This window comes from Lygodium microphyllum, chromosome 9 (assembly GCF_053477565.2).
Source record: "Lygodium microphyllum isolate KBCC chromosome 9, Lygodium_microphyllum_v1.1.10, whole genome shotgun sequence".
NCBI classification, from domain to species: Eukaryota; Viridiplantae; Streptophyta; class Polypodiopsida; order Schizaeales; family Lygodiaceae; genus Lygodium; species Lygodium microphyllum.
In genome coordinates this window covers 26,298,251-26,317,098 of record NC_141143.1, presented here as the reverse complement: position 1 = coordinate 26,317,098, position 18,848 = coordinate 26,298,251, and the positions used below count along the sequence as shown (strand labels likewise).

The 18,848-nt window shown below is 42.0% G+C and overlaps 1 protein-coding gene across 2 annotated transcripts in view; it reads right to left on the bottom strand.

The window, feature by feature from the left end:
- The window catches only part of LOC148030887 (Cysteinyl-tRNA synthetase, class Ia family protein), a 106,220-nt gene that overhangs the window by 72,106 nt on the left and 15,266 nt on the right, over positions 1 to 18,848 (bottom strand). Inside the window, exon 2 of one of the 2 annotated variants that reach the window (XM_087684431.1) lies at positions 12,329 to 12,392. In XM_087684431.1, the coding sequence (XP_087540557.1) occupies positions 12,329 to 12,392 (64 nt within the window). Of the gene's footprint in view, positions 1 to 12,328; positions 12,406 to 18,848 lie in introns of both variants that reach the window. The other variant, XM_087684432.1, reaches the window with a different exon arrangement.

Below are 18,848 nucleotides of genomic sequence, written 5' to 3'. Positions count from 1 at the left end.
CTAAGACATTTGTCAAGGATCCCCAAGTGTCAAGCGAACATTCGGGCATCAATACCAAGCCCCAAAGCATGAAACATGCATTATGAAATTTACTGTTTGCTGTCCAAACTAGAATAGTTCTAAGAATCGACTCTATGAGTGGCCAGATTTGTAGCTCTCATCATGCTCTTCATTTCTAGCTATAGAACACCTAAATACCATATTCAAAAGTTAAGGCCAAAATACGACAATCCTGTCAATCTGTCATAGCTGTCCACAACTTCTATAGCATGCTTTGTATCCACTCAAAAATGGATTAAATGGCTGCTCCTCAGCTCAATAATCACTCAACAAGGCTCAGCTAAGCTTTGGAAAGCTCCTCAACAAGCGCGGAGCAAGCTGGAACAAGCCGGATGAAGGAAAGACTCAATGCATACTGAGAGAGAGAGAGAGAGAGAGAGAGAGAGAGAGACAATGGCTGCCACGAAACCTTAAGTTGAAGCTTTGAATCCGGACTGAAGCAAAGGATGAAGAAGCTTCTCGAATGGTTAGCTCTAATACTAGTTGAAGGGAGTGAGCCTGGAGTGGAAGCACGCAAGTGAAAGCAAGAGCTATGGTGAAAGAAGTAAGCGCAAGAGAGAGAGACACAAGATGTGGAAACTCCAACACTCACAATATGTGTCCAACCTTCCCTTTTATTCAAATGTCACTGAAAGAATAAAGAATGAAGCGACAGTGATGGACACCCGTCACCTGCAATGTACAAGTGTGCAGGTATTGTCAATGTAGTAATACATGAGCGGCTAGGCATAGGTGCCTTTACCCCCAACACACGTAAACAAGAGATTAAGTCCAAGGACAATTCTCCTTGTTGGAACTTTACTGCCACAGGGCAAAGAGAGGGAAACACTACACCTCAAAATCAAAATCAACGTACTCATAACAATCACGCTTGAGAAACATTTTTGTATATTGTAATTTTGTATCTTCATCTGCATCATCAGGATGGCATGACTATAAAAGGGCACTTGGACAAGTGAACAATTCTCCCAATCCCCGTGCGATTGCATAGCATTTTGCTTGAGTATAATCACATATGCATTGCCTCTTGCATCACTCCAATGCATTAGCATTCTGTTCCATGAACATCCACCTATACGCATTTATCCCTTTTTTATCTTTTTGGAGTGGTCAACTCTGGATCCACCATATTTGCTGCATTGCAGTTGGCAGTCTCCCTCGTTTGCTTAGCTTTACTTTTTGGAGTGGTCAACTCTGAATCCACCATATTTGCAGCATTGCGCATGGTAGTCTCCCTTGCTTGCTTAGCTTCACTAGCTTCCTTTCCGCACATCTTTTTTTGCATCACCACATACCCACCATATTTGCTTCATACACCACTGGCCTCTTCCTTCACTATCGATATCCAATAGTGGTAGGGATAGCCTATTTATTTTGTGAAAGCCTTTGGTTCTCGCTATTCTATTGCACTTACTTGACCAATACCCCTTTCTCGTGCCTGCTAAGGCGATATCCATTCCCACTTCCAAGTCCACTGAGGACCCATCATCTTCATGATAGCCTTCAAGGGACACATTGTCTTGCATATACCAACAAACCATGGAAATTTCTATAGACTCCCCCTAGTGAATCCTCCCTAGATAGCATGCAACAATCTACCCAACTTGCTCTAAAATTTTGCAACAATCTTTACCTTACATCACTCAGAGTGAGCTGAATACATGGCACTAGGCTCTCAAGAACCCCGACTATCGTAAAGCCATGAAACAAAAAACCTAAAAGCATTCGCTCATAGTGAACCAAACATGTGGTGTGTGGCTCTCAAGAACCTTCACTATCATAAAGCCATGGCACAAGATTCTAAAAGCATTGATGGGAACAGTACTTAGACCCTTGTAAATCAGCCTAGTAAACAAGGTCATTGGGATAACATGGATATTCCACACTAAGTTCAAAGCAAATGGTACAATAGACAAATACAAGCCAAATTAATAGTGTAAGAATTTTGTCAAAAATAATCCATTGACCATGAGCAATCCTTTGCACCTACCACTCAACTTATGGCTAAGCAATTGTTATCAAGTTTGGATGCTCATCATATCATGTAGAGAGCACTTTTCTAAAGGTGTTTTGGAGAAAGAGATCAATGTGGCTCCACCATGGCCCACCAAACTACTCAATCCTAGGCCGTGAGAAAAAGCCTAAAGGTCTCTCACTCGTTGCAAAAATCCCTTTATAGGCTGAAGTAAGCCCCTAAAGCCTAGCACCATCAAATCAAGTGTTCCTTTCTCAATTAGTCATTTCATCTCTCCATATGCTCCAAATCTATATATCTTCTACCATGCAACGAGGCTTTGCTACATTGTGTTTCATGTGGATGACTTGATCATTACTAGGACATCCACTTTAATAATAGAGTCTATTCAAGCACAACTAATTTTCACATTTGAGATAACTCATGTTGGTCATCTTTCCTACTTTCAAGGCATGAAGATTGTTCACCATTTAGAAAGCATCTTTCTATACAATAAAAGTATGCTCTTCAATTAGTGGACAATTTCTCTTAATAGGGCTACTCCAATGGGCACCCTACTATGAGTATGACTACCAATAGGTAGTGTAGTTCATCTTGTGGGCTTCACATTAATGCCCTTTGATCCACCTTTCAAGCTTCTTAGGTGCTTAAATTGCTATTAAAATAATTGTTATCCCTAATGCTCTACAACCCTAATGATACTAGGGTTAGGGCTTCTTAAGACAATCAAGTCATTTAGGGTTAGGTTTTCTATAAAAAGACACTTTGTGCAACAGTAGCACATTAAGTGCAACATTATTGATTGTGGTCTCCTCAAGCATTGTCCTCTCATTTATTAGTACAGTGGCTTGCATTTATGATTGAGTAGTATTGTGCATCATAAATGAGAAAGAGAGATTGAGAAAGATTATTGGGCATGCTTGGCACTGACGACAAGCTCAATGGCACCAATTATACTATGTGAGTTTACATGTTGGGGAATGTTCTTGTAATAAAGAATTCATGGAATATTGTAATCGGTACCTCTATGTTGAGCAATCACTCTCATGAATCATGATGCTAAGTTACCTTCATCTTCTACACCAGCTCCTCAATACTAAATCCAGTGCGACAGCCGTAATACAATCACTCTCATGAATCATGATGCTAAGTTACCTTCATCTTCTACACCAGCTCCTACTCAATACCAAATCCAATGCGACAGCCATGATACCCAAGCGCATGCCTTAATTGCAATTTGCCTTATCAATGAAAGAGAGGTGGAGAGGAGAGCCATATAAATAGGCAACCATGGTGCCATCACATAGGCCAAGTCAAAATGCAGCTACAGAAGCCATGTCGCCCAAGTGCCACACAAAGTGCTGCCCATTGATGCATACTAATAGAGAGCCCTAATATCCATGGAAATTGAAATGTGCAAAGCTAACATTCTCTCTAAGATCACACGCGACAAGTCCAACTAGATATACAATTATGATACGGATATAGGCCCCTAGGAACCCCCTCCATGTTCCATATTAGAACCAAAGGTTTGCCAAAAACATATGATATTGTAATACATATAATGATGAAAATCAGATAGAACCATCGATATCCAAGGCGTGGGTGATCAAGCTACATTGAAGGTGTCTCCAAAAGAGATTGATGAAACCAACCTTCCTTCTTGGAAAGGGTGGTAATTCCTTGATTAAGCACTTAATTACAACAATCAACAAATGAACATAACTCGAAATGCACAAATTACCTTAATCATCTTGGACATTGGATATCCTGTTGGCCCCAAAACTGGCACGCCCTTTAGTATTTCTTTAACTTGATTGCTAATGGAATGAGTACAAGCTAAGATTCACAATCTCCTCTGCTATTCCAAAAGCCCTTTGCAGTAACAACCAACAATCAACAATCAATTTGGGCAAATCACCCCTTGATTTTTACCCAAAACTTGCACAAATGGAACCACCAACTGGCCAAATGCTGCCCCAATTTACAATTAATGGGCTGGAATCTGAATTCCCTGACAATTACACAAATTTCAAGTACTGAATTCAACGTACGACGTCTTCACCAATTGGCACAGATCTTGAGGTGGCTGTCAAGCCCTAATGTTTGTAGAAATTTAGGGTTTGCAGTAGAGATCTCTCTGTTGTTCACCAAATTTGACTGAAATCTGATCCAAAAGGTTGAGCAATTTTGAGGATGACCGAGCACAAGCTAGAGAAGGTGAGAGAATGCCAGAAGAGAGAGATTTCTAATTTTCACGCAAGAAAGGCCTGAAATCCGATTGCTGCCTGTACCACATAGCATTTAATGCTGTCGCCACCTCCTAGAAAGGCAAGAATTGCTATTACTTGCTCCAATTTGGTCTTCTCCTGCCCCTGGCTGCCTCAAAAGGTCCTACAATGGCTGCAGATCAGACTAGCAGCATCTCCTTCGTCTCTCTTAAAAGCTAAATGAATCGAATCCCTCTCTCCAACCTCCAAAAACGTTTTTCATTCTTGTACATGCATTTTTGCCAAGTGGTAGCCTTCTAAACCCATTTTCTAACATTATCCACTCATTAAATTAATTTTCAAAATTAAATAATTCTAAAAACTAAATTCAACTCTTCTGACCCTACCCAAAATTAAATGCACCCATCCATAATTAAATTGGCTAGGCCATTTGCAACCTAAAGTGGTTCCCAACCTCTATTGACCCTTAAACTAGCATTAATTAATTAATTAATGCTAGCTCCTAATGTCACCGCTAACACCTTATTAACCAAACCACTGTCACAAGGTCATATCTAATACCAACTGACCACAAAAACCCAGTCAACATAACTTATCACAACTTCTTACTTTGACATGCACTACATCCTCGAGGTCCATTTCATGTCCCCATGACAATTGATGTCAATATTGATCATGATCCAACCCTAACAATAGAAAGTGGAAATAGACTAATATTGTTGCCTCTCATAAATAGCTCCACAAAAAGCACGTCATGACCATGGATTCCCCACATTCAACCACCAAAGACAAGGCATAAGCCTTGATATAACGAATATTGTCAAATGAGCATAAGAATGCACAACAAATAGACAATGGAATCCATAAAGCGAAGCATGAGATGAACAATACAATACTACGAAGATACCAGCGAAGCATGAGATAAACAATACAATACTACGAAGATACCAGCCTTTAGGCTCCCTCTCTAAGGATGCAGTGATACAAGGTACCACGATGCCAAGGAGTGTAGAGGAGAGTCATATAAATAGGCACCAACGCTGCAATGCACAAGAGCAGATTGGCCATAAATGCAAGTCTATTGAGTGAAAATGCCACCGTCCCCAAGGCCATAAATACATCACCCAATTGCCCCAAGAAGTGCCCACCAACGCACACTAATAGAATATCGTAATACCCTTAAAATGTGAAAAGCTAACAAAAAACTCAATTGTGCAACCTCCAAGTGAAAACCATTGTATTGTGTGGCATGATTTTACTTTTACCTCAATAGAAATACATGTGTGTACATTGTTTATAGCAAATCACAAATAAACTAGTGACCACCATGCAACATTCTTCCTTACTCCTTAATATTGCACTAGTATCCTTTTCTTTTTTCCTTTTTTTTTTTTTTTTGTGGCGTGGAGGGGTGGGGTAGGGAGGAGAAACAGGTTCTGGTGGTGTGTGATGGTTGTTGGTTGGGTTGTGCATTATGGTCCCCTTTACATTAGCTTTTTTGGTTAAAATGTCTATATGAGCCAACTCGCAAAGAGAGAGAGAGAGAGAGAGAGAGAGAGAGAGAGAGAATTATGTTCTGGATATCTTGTGTGCGGTTGAGCACAAGAGTCATGGTGAAGCAGGAAAAGTTGTGGATTGCCATGGGTTTCGCTTGTTTTGTGCAGCGGCCATGCATTATTCTGGTGTGCTTATGATTGTCCATGAGAAATATCAACCTGTTCTTATTAAAAATGATGTACATGGCCGCTTTATGGTAATTGAAGTTTTATTTAAAGGAGAGATATTATGGTTGCTGGGCCTCTATGCTCCGAATGACCCTTTATTCCACCGAGATCTTTGGAATACTTTGCAAACTTCCTTGTCACTTGGCAGAAGGGGTTTTTTGATGGGGGATTTTAATATGTGTGTTGATTCTTCACAGTCCACTTTAGGGCATTCGGAGATGGATGCTCCGGAAAGTTGGGTGTAGAATGCCTTTGTTCTTGCGGTACTTAAGCAAGATCTATGGTCTTGGCTACACCCTTCTTCTACAAGGTTTACTTTCCATTCGGCGCAGTATGCAACTACATGGTCACGGTTGGACCGAATGTACATCATGCAGGATGATGATTTTCTTCCTAAGATGCTGGAAATGAAAGTCTTGCAGCAATATGTCTTGTCGGACCATTTCCCTCTCCAGCTTGAGATACTTGCACAACCCATTGCACCTTTTATGCAGTTGCTGGATAGACTCCCTTTACGTTTCAACTCGTCTTATTTGAAGCATTCAATCTTTCAAGGCTATATGCAGCAATTGATTGATAGATTTTTATTGGACTTCGTCTCTGAGGGTACGGCTTCCTTTGCACGATTGCTCTCTAATGTGCAGAGGGTTGCTCGGCAGTATGGGATCCATCATGCCTCTCTTTGTCAGCAGTGGTGTCACGCAGCGGAGGACTTACTGGCTTTGGTTCATTCTCTGCTGGTGGACACCCCAGATGATGAATTTCTGCTGTCATTGGCGATGCGTTTGGCTGATCTTATTAAAGAGTTTCAGTTGAAATCTTATCAGCAGGCCAAACTGCAAAATTTGTACTGAGAATTTGCAAGATAGTGCTTGTTAGACTCATAAGTTCTTTCGCGCTCTGCATGTTTCTCCTACTCGAGAAAATATGACTAGATTCCAGGATTCAGAAGGTCGAATGGTCACTAATCCTCAGACCATTGTCAATATGTGCAGGAATTATTTTCTAGATCTTCTTAGTTCTTCTCCGTCACCTTTTGGCCAGGTTACACATGCACGCTCAGTCTTCTATGATCTGGTCCGCCATCAGGTTCCACGTGATATGCAAACTACTTTGGAGACGGATATTTGTGAGGAGGAGGTTATGGATGTTTTGTTACGCTTGCCTAAGGATAAAAGTCCCGGTTGGGATGGTCTCACCAATGAATTCTTTGAGAGTTCTGCTACCCAACTGGTGAAGCCATTGACGGCTATGTTTCAACAGGTATGGGAAACAGGGGTCATGCCTTCCTCATGGAAAGAAGGTCTTATCAAACTGCTTCCAAAGGTTCCTTCGCCATCACTGTTGCAACATTGGAGACCAATTTCTTTGATGGGTTCGATGTATAAAATCTTTTCCAAAGTACTGGCGAATCGGCTCCACAAGCATCTTCTAGCTATTGTGTATCCTCTTCAATATGGTTTCATTAAGGGCCACAACATTCTGCATAATATCTTAAATGTGCAAATGGCTATTGACTATGCAAGGCACTCTAGTCAGGAAGTGGTATTGATTCAATTGGATCTGGAAAAGGCTTTTGACTATTTAGACTGGTCTTTCATTGCAGAACTTATGTCTACTATGGGTTTTGGTACTCGGATGTCCCGATTGATCTACACCATTAGTGTTGCGGCTTCTTCGCTAGTTATGCTAAATGGTGGTGTTACAGAGCCATTTATCCTTGCACGCTCTGTGAGACAGGGTTGCCCTTTGAGTCCTCTCTTCTTTGCCCTGGCGACTCATCCGGTTCTTTCGATGTTATCTTCAATGGCAGCTTCTACTCAGCTGGCTGGATTGTCTCTTCCTTTGGAACAGCGCTTCATTAGCCAATCTTTGGCTAATGATAGGTTTATGATTTTGCGTGTGGACAAGGACAACATTCGCAAGGTATTAGATGTTTGGACGCTCTTTGGTCAGGCTTCTGTTCTTCGTATCAATGCTTTCAAATCAGCCATTCTCAGTTGCACGGAGTCTGATTTACAGTCATTGGGCTGGCAGGGACAGGTTGTTCCCCGTGGTTCCATTATCAAGCATCTTGGGTACCATTTGGGTGTTGATGTTCGGCCAAAGCAGCTACTAGAGTGGATTTCACGGAAACTGGAGCTAAGTTTATGTATTGGAAGTCGCAAGCATGGCCCTTCCATGTTCGCCTCAAAGTGGCTCAGACAATTATGCTGCCAATGCTCACATATTTCTTGCCATTGCTGCCTTGGACTCCTACTACTTTGAATGCTCTCACTCACCCCATTCGTTTCATGTTATGAAAGAAGGATTCATTGCATGCAGGTATTTCGTGGATTTCGTGGTCACATACATGTACCCCCAAACGCCTGGGTGGTGGAGCTATTTTGGATGCCAAAACTCATATGTTGACACTTCGTTGGTCTCTTTTTTGTGCCATGTGTGTGGATCATCACCCGTGGGCTGTTATAGCCCGTTATTTTCTTAAGGACCGTGGGCTTCTGCATGGTAATACGCAGATTCAGAGCTCCTGGTGGCATGTTCTTAATGCAGACTCTAGGTTTTCCAATCCTTCCTCATCCCTGTTAGTTCATTTAGTTGGCTCCTATAAAGTGGTGCTCCAAAAGGCGTGTTGGCATCCACCGAAGGACCGCTTGCATACAAACTCTTTTCAACTGGAATTGTTGGCAGTCTCAAGATTACTTTCATGGGAAGACAAACATGAGCTCAGACCAAAATTTAACCGCATGGCCCGTTTGGGCGTGACTTCAATTGCAGATGCCACCCTTACCAGTCGTAATGTCTTCATATCGTTTCGTACTGCCAAGAGACTTTTCAGAATCCCTCGTGGATACCGTGATTTATGGGAACAGCTTTTGTTAGTGCTCTAGAGCAGGCAACCTTTTCCTGCCCTTGTTGTGGATCGTCCTTGGCAGGACTAGGACCTTGCAGGTCGATTGAGTTTGGAAAAGGCCTCAGTTAACCAGGTATACCATCTTCTGATTAAAGATCATCAATGCTTGGTTGCTAAAGCTAATACTGTATGGGGATTGCGGAAATCTCAGTCATGGTGGAAGACAACTGTGATGGAGGGCTGGTTGAATAAGACACCTTTCAAATGCAAGGTCTTTCTTTGGAGAGTGATGATTGGTGGTCTTCCTCTTGCTTCGGCCCTTTTCAAGTGCCGCACGGCAATTGTTTCTTCTGCACCACTACTATGGAATCGGCCCGTCATCGATTTATTTCTTGCCCTCTCGCTAAGAATATCTGGTCGCTCTTGTCACAGGTTTGGCAAGCTGTGGTGGGTTTCGCACTAAGCCCTTTCGATTGGGTTTTTGTGTGCCTAAAATACCCCACACTGGCACAGTTGCATATGAATATCTTATTCCACTTTTTTAGATACTGGGGATGCTGGCACAATTGGACCACTCGGAATGCCTTTCTTTTGATTCGGCCTCTAATGTTCCGGGACACATTGCCAGGCTTAAAGGTCTCTTGCATTGGCAGATAGATCTCATTCGGCACTCGGACTTGCTCCCTCAGGAGGACTTACTTCCCTGGCATATGGCAATTTCCTCTGCGTCTTTGCCATGACTTGTGTAACTCTTTCGTGGTTTTGTACTGGGATTTTACACACGTTGGCTTAGAACCATCGTGTATCTTGTAATCATGTAAACTTGTACCTTTTTTTCGTAATTAATACAATTACCTTTTACGAAAAAAAAAGAGAGTTATGTTCTCTTCATCTACTTCAATCCTCCTCAACCATTTAGTGTGTTCATGGAAAATGGTGCTTTGCAAAAGGTATCCAGCAAAGGATAGACTAGCCGCCAATTCCTTGCAAATGGAAATTCTAGCCCTATCTCACTTGCTTTCTTGGGAGGACAAATCAAAGGAGAGACCTAATTTTAATCACATGGCTCGTCTTAGATTGTTCTCAATGATTGAAGCCACTCTCTTGTCTCAAGGCACACTGAGATCTTTTCGCACTATTAGACACATCTTTTGGACCCCTCATGGCTACTGTGAGCTTTGAGGCAAGGTCTCCAATGTTTTACACAACTGACATCCCTTTCCTATCCTAGATTCTGATTGTCCTAACAGGCTTGGGACCTTGCAAGGTGTTTGACCCTCAAAGTCCTCTCCAATCAATCAGATTTATCATCTCGTGATCCGAGATTGATCCGAGATCGCTCATGGTTGACTAGCAGAGCCAATGCGCATTGGGGATCGCACAAATCTAAAGCTTGGTGGAAATTGACAATGATTGTAGGATGGATCAACAAGACACCATTCAAATGTAAGGTATTCATTTGGAGAATGTTGGTGGATGGCCTTCCTCTTGCATCGGATCTTCACAGTTAGGGTATCTCCAATGGGAATTGTTTATTTTATACCACTACAGTTGAGTCTCCCCATCATAGATTCATTTACTATCCTTTTTCTTGGAAGATTTGGGCCCTCCTTTCTAACATTTGGCATGTTGTGGTGGGGACTAGGCCACATCCTTTTGATTGGGTCTTTGGTAAGGCTAAATATCACGGTCCAATGCAGTGATCACACAGTAAAATGCACAAATGAGCCTTGGATTCTATTTGTAGAATCTAGCCCCCCTAACCCTAGAGTGCCCTGAGTGCATCCGTACAAGACCCTTTAGCTAACCCTAAAGTGCCTTGAGCATGTCTCCACTACAAGAACCTTTAGCCCTCCTAACTTTTAAGACATGTACATGCCTAATGACCCCTAGTAACGACCAAATGGGTAGTAGTCAATGGCCAATGCTGCAGGCGCCCATCCATGATGTCCAAGGATGTAACACTACCATCACTACTGATCACCGTCATCCTACTGCTAGTCATCATCAGATCAGGCCACCTTGCTACTGGTTGTCAATCCTCTCTGTGTTTTACAGTCCAAACTTGGCATTTTGCCCAAGGGACTCCCCAAACAGCTGCATTTTGCAGCTTCCCTGCCATTTCACTAGTGTGACATCATTCTCAGCTATCTTTCACCCTGAGCTTCAGACAGCTGCTGTGTTTTCAGGTTGCACTGCTTTTCCTCAGCCTTTACAACACTCTCTACTCCAAGGGCTGCTGCCTAGATCATTTCCCTCGACTGTCAACATCAAGTTTGGTGGTTTTATGCATCTGTAACCTTTCAAAGTACAAGAATTATTCAGTATCCCTCAGCCTGCTCTCTTGAGCAAGAGTGCTTACTGGACAACTCTATGTTCCTTGAGCATTTCTTGAACCATTTACCCCCATATACTTGGTTTGTTAATTGAGTTTTATTCCATTCATTCATCTTTCATTCTAAGTTCATTTATTAGCCCTGCAACAGTTTGTGTGCGCGGTCTTTCTGCAAACCCTAGTGTTTCTTAACAAAGAGGACTTTTGCATGCTGAGGGCAGCAGCCGTCCAGAAAGGTCATGGACACATGGCAAATGTCCACTTGAGGGTCAGTCGATATCAACTATATGTTTCACTAATGGGAATGAACCTTGGCTGAGGAAATTATCTTTTTGAAAATGTGAAAGCTAAGTGGAAATACATTCCTGCTTACTTCTGTTGAGAAACATAATAGGTATAATGCATTTACTTGCACATGGAGTGAAAAATGCAAGTGAGAATGAAAACCTTAGATATTAAGGAAAATTTGCAGCTTTATCAGCAAAAGTAAAAGAGAGTTTTCAATAAAACAATAATTCAAAGGCACCGTCCTTTCTTTGACACCTGCAAACCCTACTACAAGTTTTGCTGATTAAGTCAGTGCATATACAGGATTTGCAAATTCAGTGGTGGCTTCTTGGCTAACACTGATCTGCACTACATGTTCATCCCCTGCACTCCCTATATGCTGCTTTTCAGGAGACACCCGTGTACATGGGGACTGTCATCATTTCAGTCACGTCTGCAGTTTTGCATGGCCTTGAAACAGCATGGTGACTGTAGACAAGGCTCAAGGTTTATCCAGCATGCCATAATCACACTGTGCAGTTGAAACAATCTTTGTAGGACTCAAAAGAGAGGTTCAATTCACAGCTTTCAACCTCAAGCAGTTAGCACAACCAAACATGCATGCACTGAGCATCATCGTAAAACTCCTAACTATTGCCCAGTTACAAATTCTCACCTACAATCTGAAGTTGCATGCCATGATCAGAAAGCAAAGAAGTATTTAAGCTTCAAGAAATGTAAAATCTATCACATGTTGCAAACTGCTGTGGCAAACAAAATCAATTAAAGCGTAATCTACATACTACAACCCAAAATAGTGGCATAGACAGATAGGAAATGAGAAAAGAACCCTTCAAAAAAGCTTTTTTTTACATTGCATACCTTATCATCAATATCAGTGAAGTTCCTGACATATTTCACATCATAGCCCAAGTGCATCAAGTATCTGTCAAAGCCACCTACAATAAAGTCAAAATCACATCGTGTTACAAAGCTACATGAACGTCAAAAATGTAAAACACAAAAGAAGAAGAGAAATATCAAACGAATTGCTGCCTTTTTCCCCCCCACAATTTGGTACTTTTTTTGTTTGTTTTTGCCATCGCCTTGTCTCTAATATTTGAGTTTTTTATCTTTTCATTGGTGGTTTAAACTTAAAAGTGTTAAGTTTAGACTTTATCATTCTAGAATGTACATTACATATCCTTATTTCTCAAAAGTATAGAAAATTTAAGGGTTGTGTATGACTCGTCTAGGGGCAGCGAACCATTCTTAATCCATACTTCCATACACGTATGTTTATGCCATATGGTAATGTATGAAGTAAAACTATGACATAAAGGATATAGAGATGCTTCAAAGTGCACTTTGTCCCAGAACTTTAGTTTTAGTTGATTGTCTATACACATACCACCTACACAATAAGAGTTGAAAGATAAGCAATAACATATTATGCTTAACATGAATGCCCATGATGCTCAATCGTCTCCAAAACTACGTCCAATGAATGCGATTGAGCAATCTATTTTCTATGTATCTAAGATAGAACCATAGAATCTGCTTGTTCCATCAACCATGTACTTGATAAATCTTGTCTTGACATGATTATAAAATGCTTCCACCCTTAAGGATTAAGATAATTGACTACCTCCCATATGTGCATTTTTTCATTTTCTTTAGTCTACCATCCATCATACTAGCCAGAAGTTTCAGAATTGACAAGGAAGGAAAAGGGTTTCTATACAGAATTAACGTTTAGGAAATGCCTTAAAACGATGTCTTACAAATATAGCAAAAATTATGGGTCAAGGAACTTGCATACATGAAATATTCAAAGAAAAAACCCTATATTAGGAAATGCCTTAAAACGATGTCTTACAAATATAGCAAAAATTATGGGTCAAGGAACTTGCATACATGAAATATTCAAAGAAAAGCCCCTATATGACCAGTGATCAAATTCTACAATATAATCCTCCAAACAATATCAAAACTTCAAGGATATAGATGTTATTTGCCATTTCCTAACCTAATATATAATTGAGCATCTTCAAGAACATAGGCATTACAAAGTATTTATTGCAATTTGATGCATCATATTGTGAGAGTGCACAATAGAAAGGAACAATGAACATGGAGTAAACAAAGGAGATGAGGAATAAAATGAAACAAAGGAACAAAACTGACAGAAATGTAGATGATAATGAGGAGGGCAGGCAGCTACAAATACGGTAAAATGCTTAAACTGGCCGACCTGCATAGCTTAAAATGCCATAAATGCTAGACAAAATGCACTAAGTGTTGTCCATCTGCCTGTTGGGAATAAAGGGCCATCGTGCCTTTTATATGTGCACAGGTGTGAACACACCCTTAGCACATTTGTACTTTCATATCTATCTAAAAACCTAAAGAGGTACACTAGTCTTTTGTACCGAACATAAGAGGTGTCGTGCTCACTCTCTCCTTTCTATTGCTCTCTACTCTTTGTGTGTGTTATCCGTCGATTCACTCTCAGCTCCGCATCAAGCTCCATCAAACTGGTATCAAAGTTGTGGTCAAGGTGTTTGCGCTTCTCACAATCCGTGCAAGTCAGCTCATCACTGTTCTTTCACTAGACACACAAGCCATAGCTTGTGCAATCACACACAGGTCAAAAACGTCATTTTCAGTCAGGCGCAGAACAAAAATGTCGTTTTCAATCGATCACAGGCCAACAGGCCACGTCAGGCTGCATGCAAGTCAAAACATTGTCTTTCCAGGTCGCGAGCAGGCGACGGCAGCAACTATGCGTGATGGGGCAGCAATCGTGAGAAGAGCGGACATGACAAGCAGGAAGCGACGAGCTAGTGACAGGGCAAGCGACGACCTGCAGGCGACGTGAATCAAGGTGCAACTGGTGGACAGAGCGGGTCAAGCGCAGATAGTCAGACAAGTGCCGCGTGAGGCTCTAGTGCATGGCGAGGAGGAGACGGGTCTAGCATGTGGCGACCGCCAGTTGCACGGTTGCATTCCGTTTCAGCTTGTAGACCCATTTTGTTCCAATAGCTTTCTTCCCAAATGGCAAAGACACCAAATCCCATGTTTGATTTTTAGTGATAGAATCCAATTCAGCTTTCATTGCTGCCATCCAATGCACACTCTGTTGTGCATCCTCAAAACATTCAGGCTCCTCTTCATCAAGGGTGCGTGCTGCCATAAGAAACTCCATGACATATGCAGTATTATGCATACGAGCTTGCCTTCTAGTACAACCAGCCATGGGTGCATCCAGATGACTACTTCCATAGTCTATAAATACCATCTAGGCATTTGTCTTGCCTCTTGGCTGTGCATAAGCTCTTGCTGAATTTCAGTTTCAGCACTTTGCTGATTATTCAGATCAGCCAATGGCTGATTTTCTGCATTTTCCAAAGGAGTAGCTGGCTGAACATTGAGTTCACTTGCTGAAACTCCAACTGAATCACCAAATGTAATGGGCAGCAGCCCTTCAAAATACATCACGGGCAGCCTGATATGTATCTAAACCAGCCAGGGACAATTTTGATTTTTCATCAAATAGTACATCCCTACTGACAAACACCTTTTTAGAAACAGGATCATAGAGTCTATAGCCTTTGCTCTCATTGCTATATCCCATAAAAATTGCATTTAACAGCCTTGTTATCCAACTTTTTCCTGAGTACCTTTGGAATATGTGCATATGCAAGGCACATATTCCAAAGGTACGAAAGTGTCTTTGTCAAAAGGTGTAATTTTCTTCAATGCTTTGGTGGGGCATCTGTTCAAAACATGGCAAGCACACATAACGGCTTCCATCCAAAAACTGTGAGGCAAGCTCTTTGCCTTCAGCATACATCTGGCCATCTCCATGAGTGAACAATTCTTTCTCTCTGCAACCCCATTCTGCTGTGGAGTATAAGCAGTAGTGTACTGATGGACAATGCCCTTTTGCTTCCAAAAAGAATTCAGCATAGAGAGCATGTATTCCCTCCCTTGGTCCGAACGGAGAGTCTTAATTTTACAACCAGACTGGCTTTCAACAAGTGCAAGAAAAGCCAAGAATGCATCATACACTTCTAAATTTTTGACCAAAGAGTAGACCCAGCAAAATCGAGTAAAGTCATCAATAAAAGTCACAAAATAGTAACATCCTCCCAATGACTTTGTCTGCATAGGTCCACATACATCTGAATACACTAACTGCAATGCTTTGGTGGGGCATCTGTTCAAAACATGGCAAGCACACATAACGGCTTCCATCCAGAAACTGTGAGGCAAGCTCTTTGCCTTCAGCATACATCTGGCCATCTCCATGAGTGACCGATTCTTTCTCTCTGCAACCCCATTCTACTGTAGAGTATAAGCAGTAGTGTATTGATGGACAATGCCCTTTTGCTTCAAAAAAGAATTCAGCATAGAAAGCATATATTCCCCCCCTCGGTCCGAACGGAGAGTCTTAATTTTACAACCAGACTGGCTTTCAACAAGTGCAAGAAAAGCCAAGAATGCATCATACACTTCTGACTTTTTGACCAAAGAGTATACCCAGCAAAATCGAGTAAAGTCATCAATAAAAGTCACAAAATAGTAACATCCTCCCAATGACTTTGTCTGCATAGGTCCACATACATCTAAATGCACTAACTGCAACCTGGCTACTGCTCTAAAAGCAACATCACGGGGAAACAAAAAACGATGCATTTTCCCCGAAATACATCCTTCGCACAAGTGCTCAAGAGGTCTCTCCAGTAGAGGTAATCCATCTAGCATCTGCGTACACTATAAGAGCATCAAGCTGCCAAAGTTCACATGCCCCATCCTAGCATGCTATAACTCTGCCTGTATCATAGCAGGAGTAAGAGTGGATGTCAAATACGCTGATCAACTGAAAGAGCATCCAACTCGTATAACCCATGACATAAAGTGCCTGTCAAGACCAAAGTCATGTGTTCTTTGTCTCTCACCATGCATCGGTCATCATCAAATGTGACCTGCAATCCACAACATGCGAAAGAAGAGATAGAGAGAAAATTTTTCTTTATGCCTGGCACAAATAAAGCATCCTATAGGCGAAGAATAGAGCCATCAATGGCTATGAGCACAATCTCCCCAATACCTCTAACAGGGTATGATGCATTGTTGGCACACTATACAGACTTGCCAACTTGAGCTGCATGAATAGATGCAAATAAATCTGTGCGAGATGTAATATGCCTAGAAGCACCACTATCAAAAAACCAAGTGCCTGCATTCTCAGTAGAGCTAAATGCTCGAGCTGCCCAAGAGGTGTCATAACTGCATGTGTAAAAACAATAGTCCCTGTCTGCAACAAAGATGCAAATAAATCTGTGCGAGATGTAATATGCCTAGAAGCACCACTATCAAAAAACCAAGTGCCTGCATTCTCAGTAGAGCTAAATGCTCGAGCTGCCCAAGAGGTGTCATAACTGCATGTGTAAAAACAATAGTCCCTGTCTGCAACAAAGGAAGCGGACTCAATAGCAATGGAAGGAGCATCAGAAACAGACATTCCTGACTCTTTTTCCTTCTCTTTGGCAATGCGCTTTCTGCACTCAGTGATGTAGTGGCCTGGCGTCTTGCAATAATGGCATTTGTCCTTTTTGGCTTGCATGCCCCCTTGTTTTTTGTTTGCCTGCGAGGTGCCAGAAGTCCCAGAACTCTACGGAGCATTCTTCACTTGGTTGTCTTTGCCCTTCTGTCTAGCCATAAAAGCCTGCTCAGAGGCTATAGCATTCACACTACTATTCCTCTGTGTTTGCTCCTCCTCTAGAAGCAAACTGACTAACTGAAGAAAAGTGATTGGCTGCGTGGCAATCCTCATGGCGAGGTTTAAGGCCGTATGAAAAGCCAAGTACGAAGAAGGTAATGCATCCGAATAGTACTCATCAACATTCATGACCTGCTCTCGCAAGTCCTGAATTTTATTCAAGTGATCCTGAATAGAACCACCTTCATCCATTTTCAATATCTCTAGCTCTTTCTTTAAAAAAGAGATGTGATTCTCATTCTTGCCTGCAAACATCTGCTCCATAGTTAGCCAAGCTTCTCGTGAAGAAGCTGTTGAACGAATATGGGGGATGATTGACCGCCGAACTACCAATGCAATCACCGACAAAGCCTGTGCATTCCATGTATCCCATGCTTTTTGAGCTCTTGTTCTTTGGGGAAGGGGATGAAGTGGAGGAGGCTGAGGTGCTCGTGGTGCACGTCCTTCTGGAGGAGTAGCTGGAGCCACAACTCCAGGTCGAGCTTCTCCACTTACATAATCCCAAAGATTTTTTGCCACAAGTACATTCTTGATCATGAAGAACCAAAGTGAATAGTTATTTCCATCCAATCTGTGCTCCTTGGATACATAGGTGAAAACATCTCCTCCCTGATTTGCCATGATTTTCAATTACCAAAAAAATGCAAAAGAGCAATGTCGAAGCAGGACTACACTGGAAATCTGAAAATTTTCAAAAATTGCAAGAAATAACTTTCTGCAATTAGTGTACAAAGGTGCACTCTATCAAAATTGTCTGTTATGCACGCAGTCCAATGTGCAATCAGTGTTCAGCAACACTATACCAGCAAAATCCCCAAAATGTCTTGCCCTAGATTTGTTCAAAACAGTCTATCAATGACTGTAATTGCAGTACATATACCAATGTCCTCAAAAAACATAAAAGCCACAAAAATTTTTATGAATGTGTCCAAAAATTTCCATCCAATTTGTCCCAGACATGTATCCTATATGCTGTGCCTGCTGCATAGGAACCCCCTCTTCCAGAACTTTGTTCTAGAATAAAAGAAAAAAAAAATTAAATTAAAATACCTTAGTGATGACAAGTGGGTATCGGGGGGGTGACGTGGCTGACGTGAAGACAGTCAAGCGGGGAGGACATCGCAGGCGAGCGAGCATCTGAGCTGCTGCGAGCTGGCGCAATGGCGAACAGGTGGCGCAAAGGACCAATCTTTAGAGGCGTCGCTGCTGACAGGCGGCTGTTGACGAACGTGAAGACTGCAGGCAGGCGGCGCTGGCGACTTAAGTTAACGAGTTGGGGCAAACTGGACTAACGTGGCACATGGCAAACAGGACAAGTAGGCGTCGTTGGGACAAGCGCTCAACAGACACGCAGTACCGGTAGGAGTCACTGGGACAAGTGAGGCGGGAAGGGCAGCATGACTGACGGTACAGTCTGTTGACGTGGGGAGAATCAAATCGAGCTGCTGTGCAGGACAAGGCAGTGGAGCAGGGCGTCTCCTTCTGAAGGTTGAGGTTGGACCTGAGCAGAGAATCCTGAATGCTGAAGGGAGTTACCCTAAACAAAGCCAATGCTCTGATACCAAATGTGAGAGTGGAGGTCAGGATCGAAGCTCAGCACAGAAAACAGTAGAC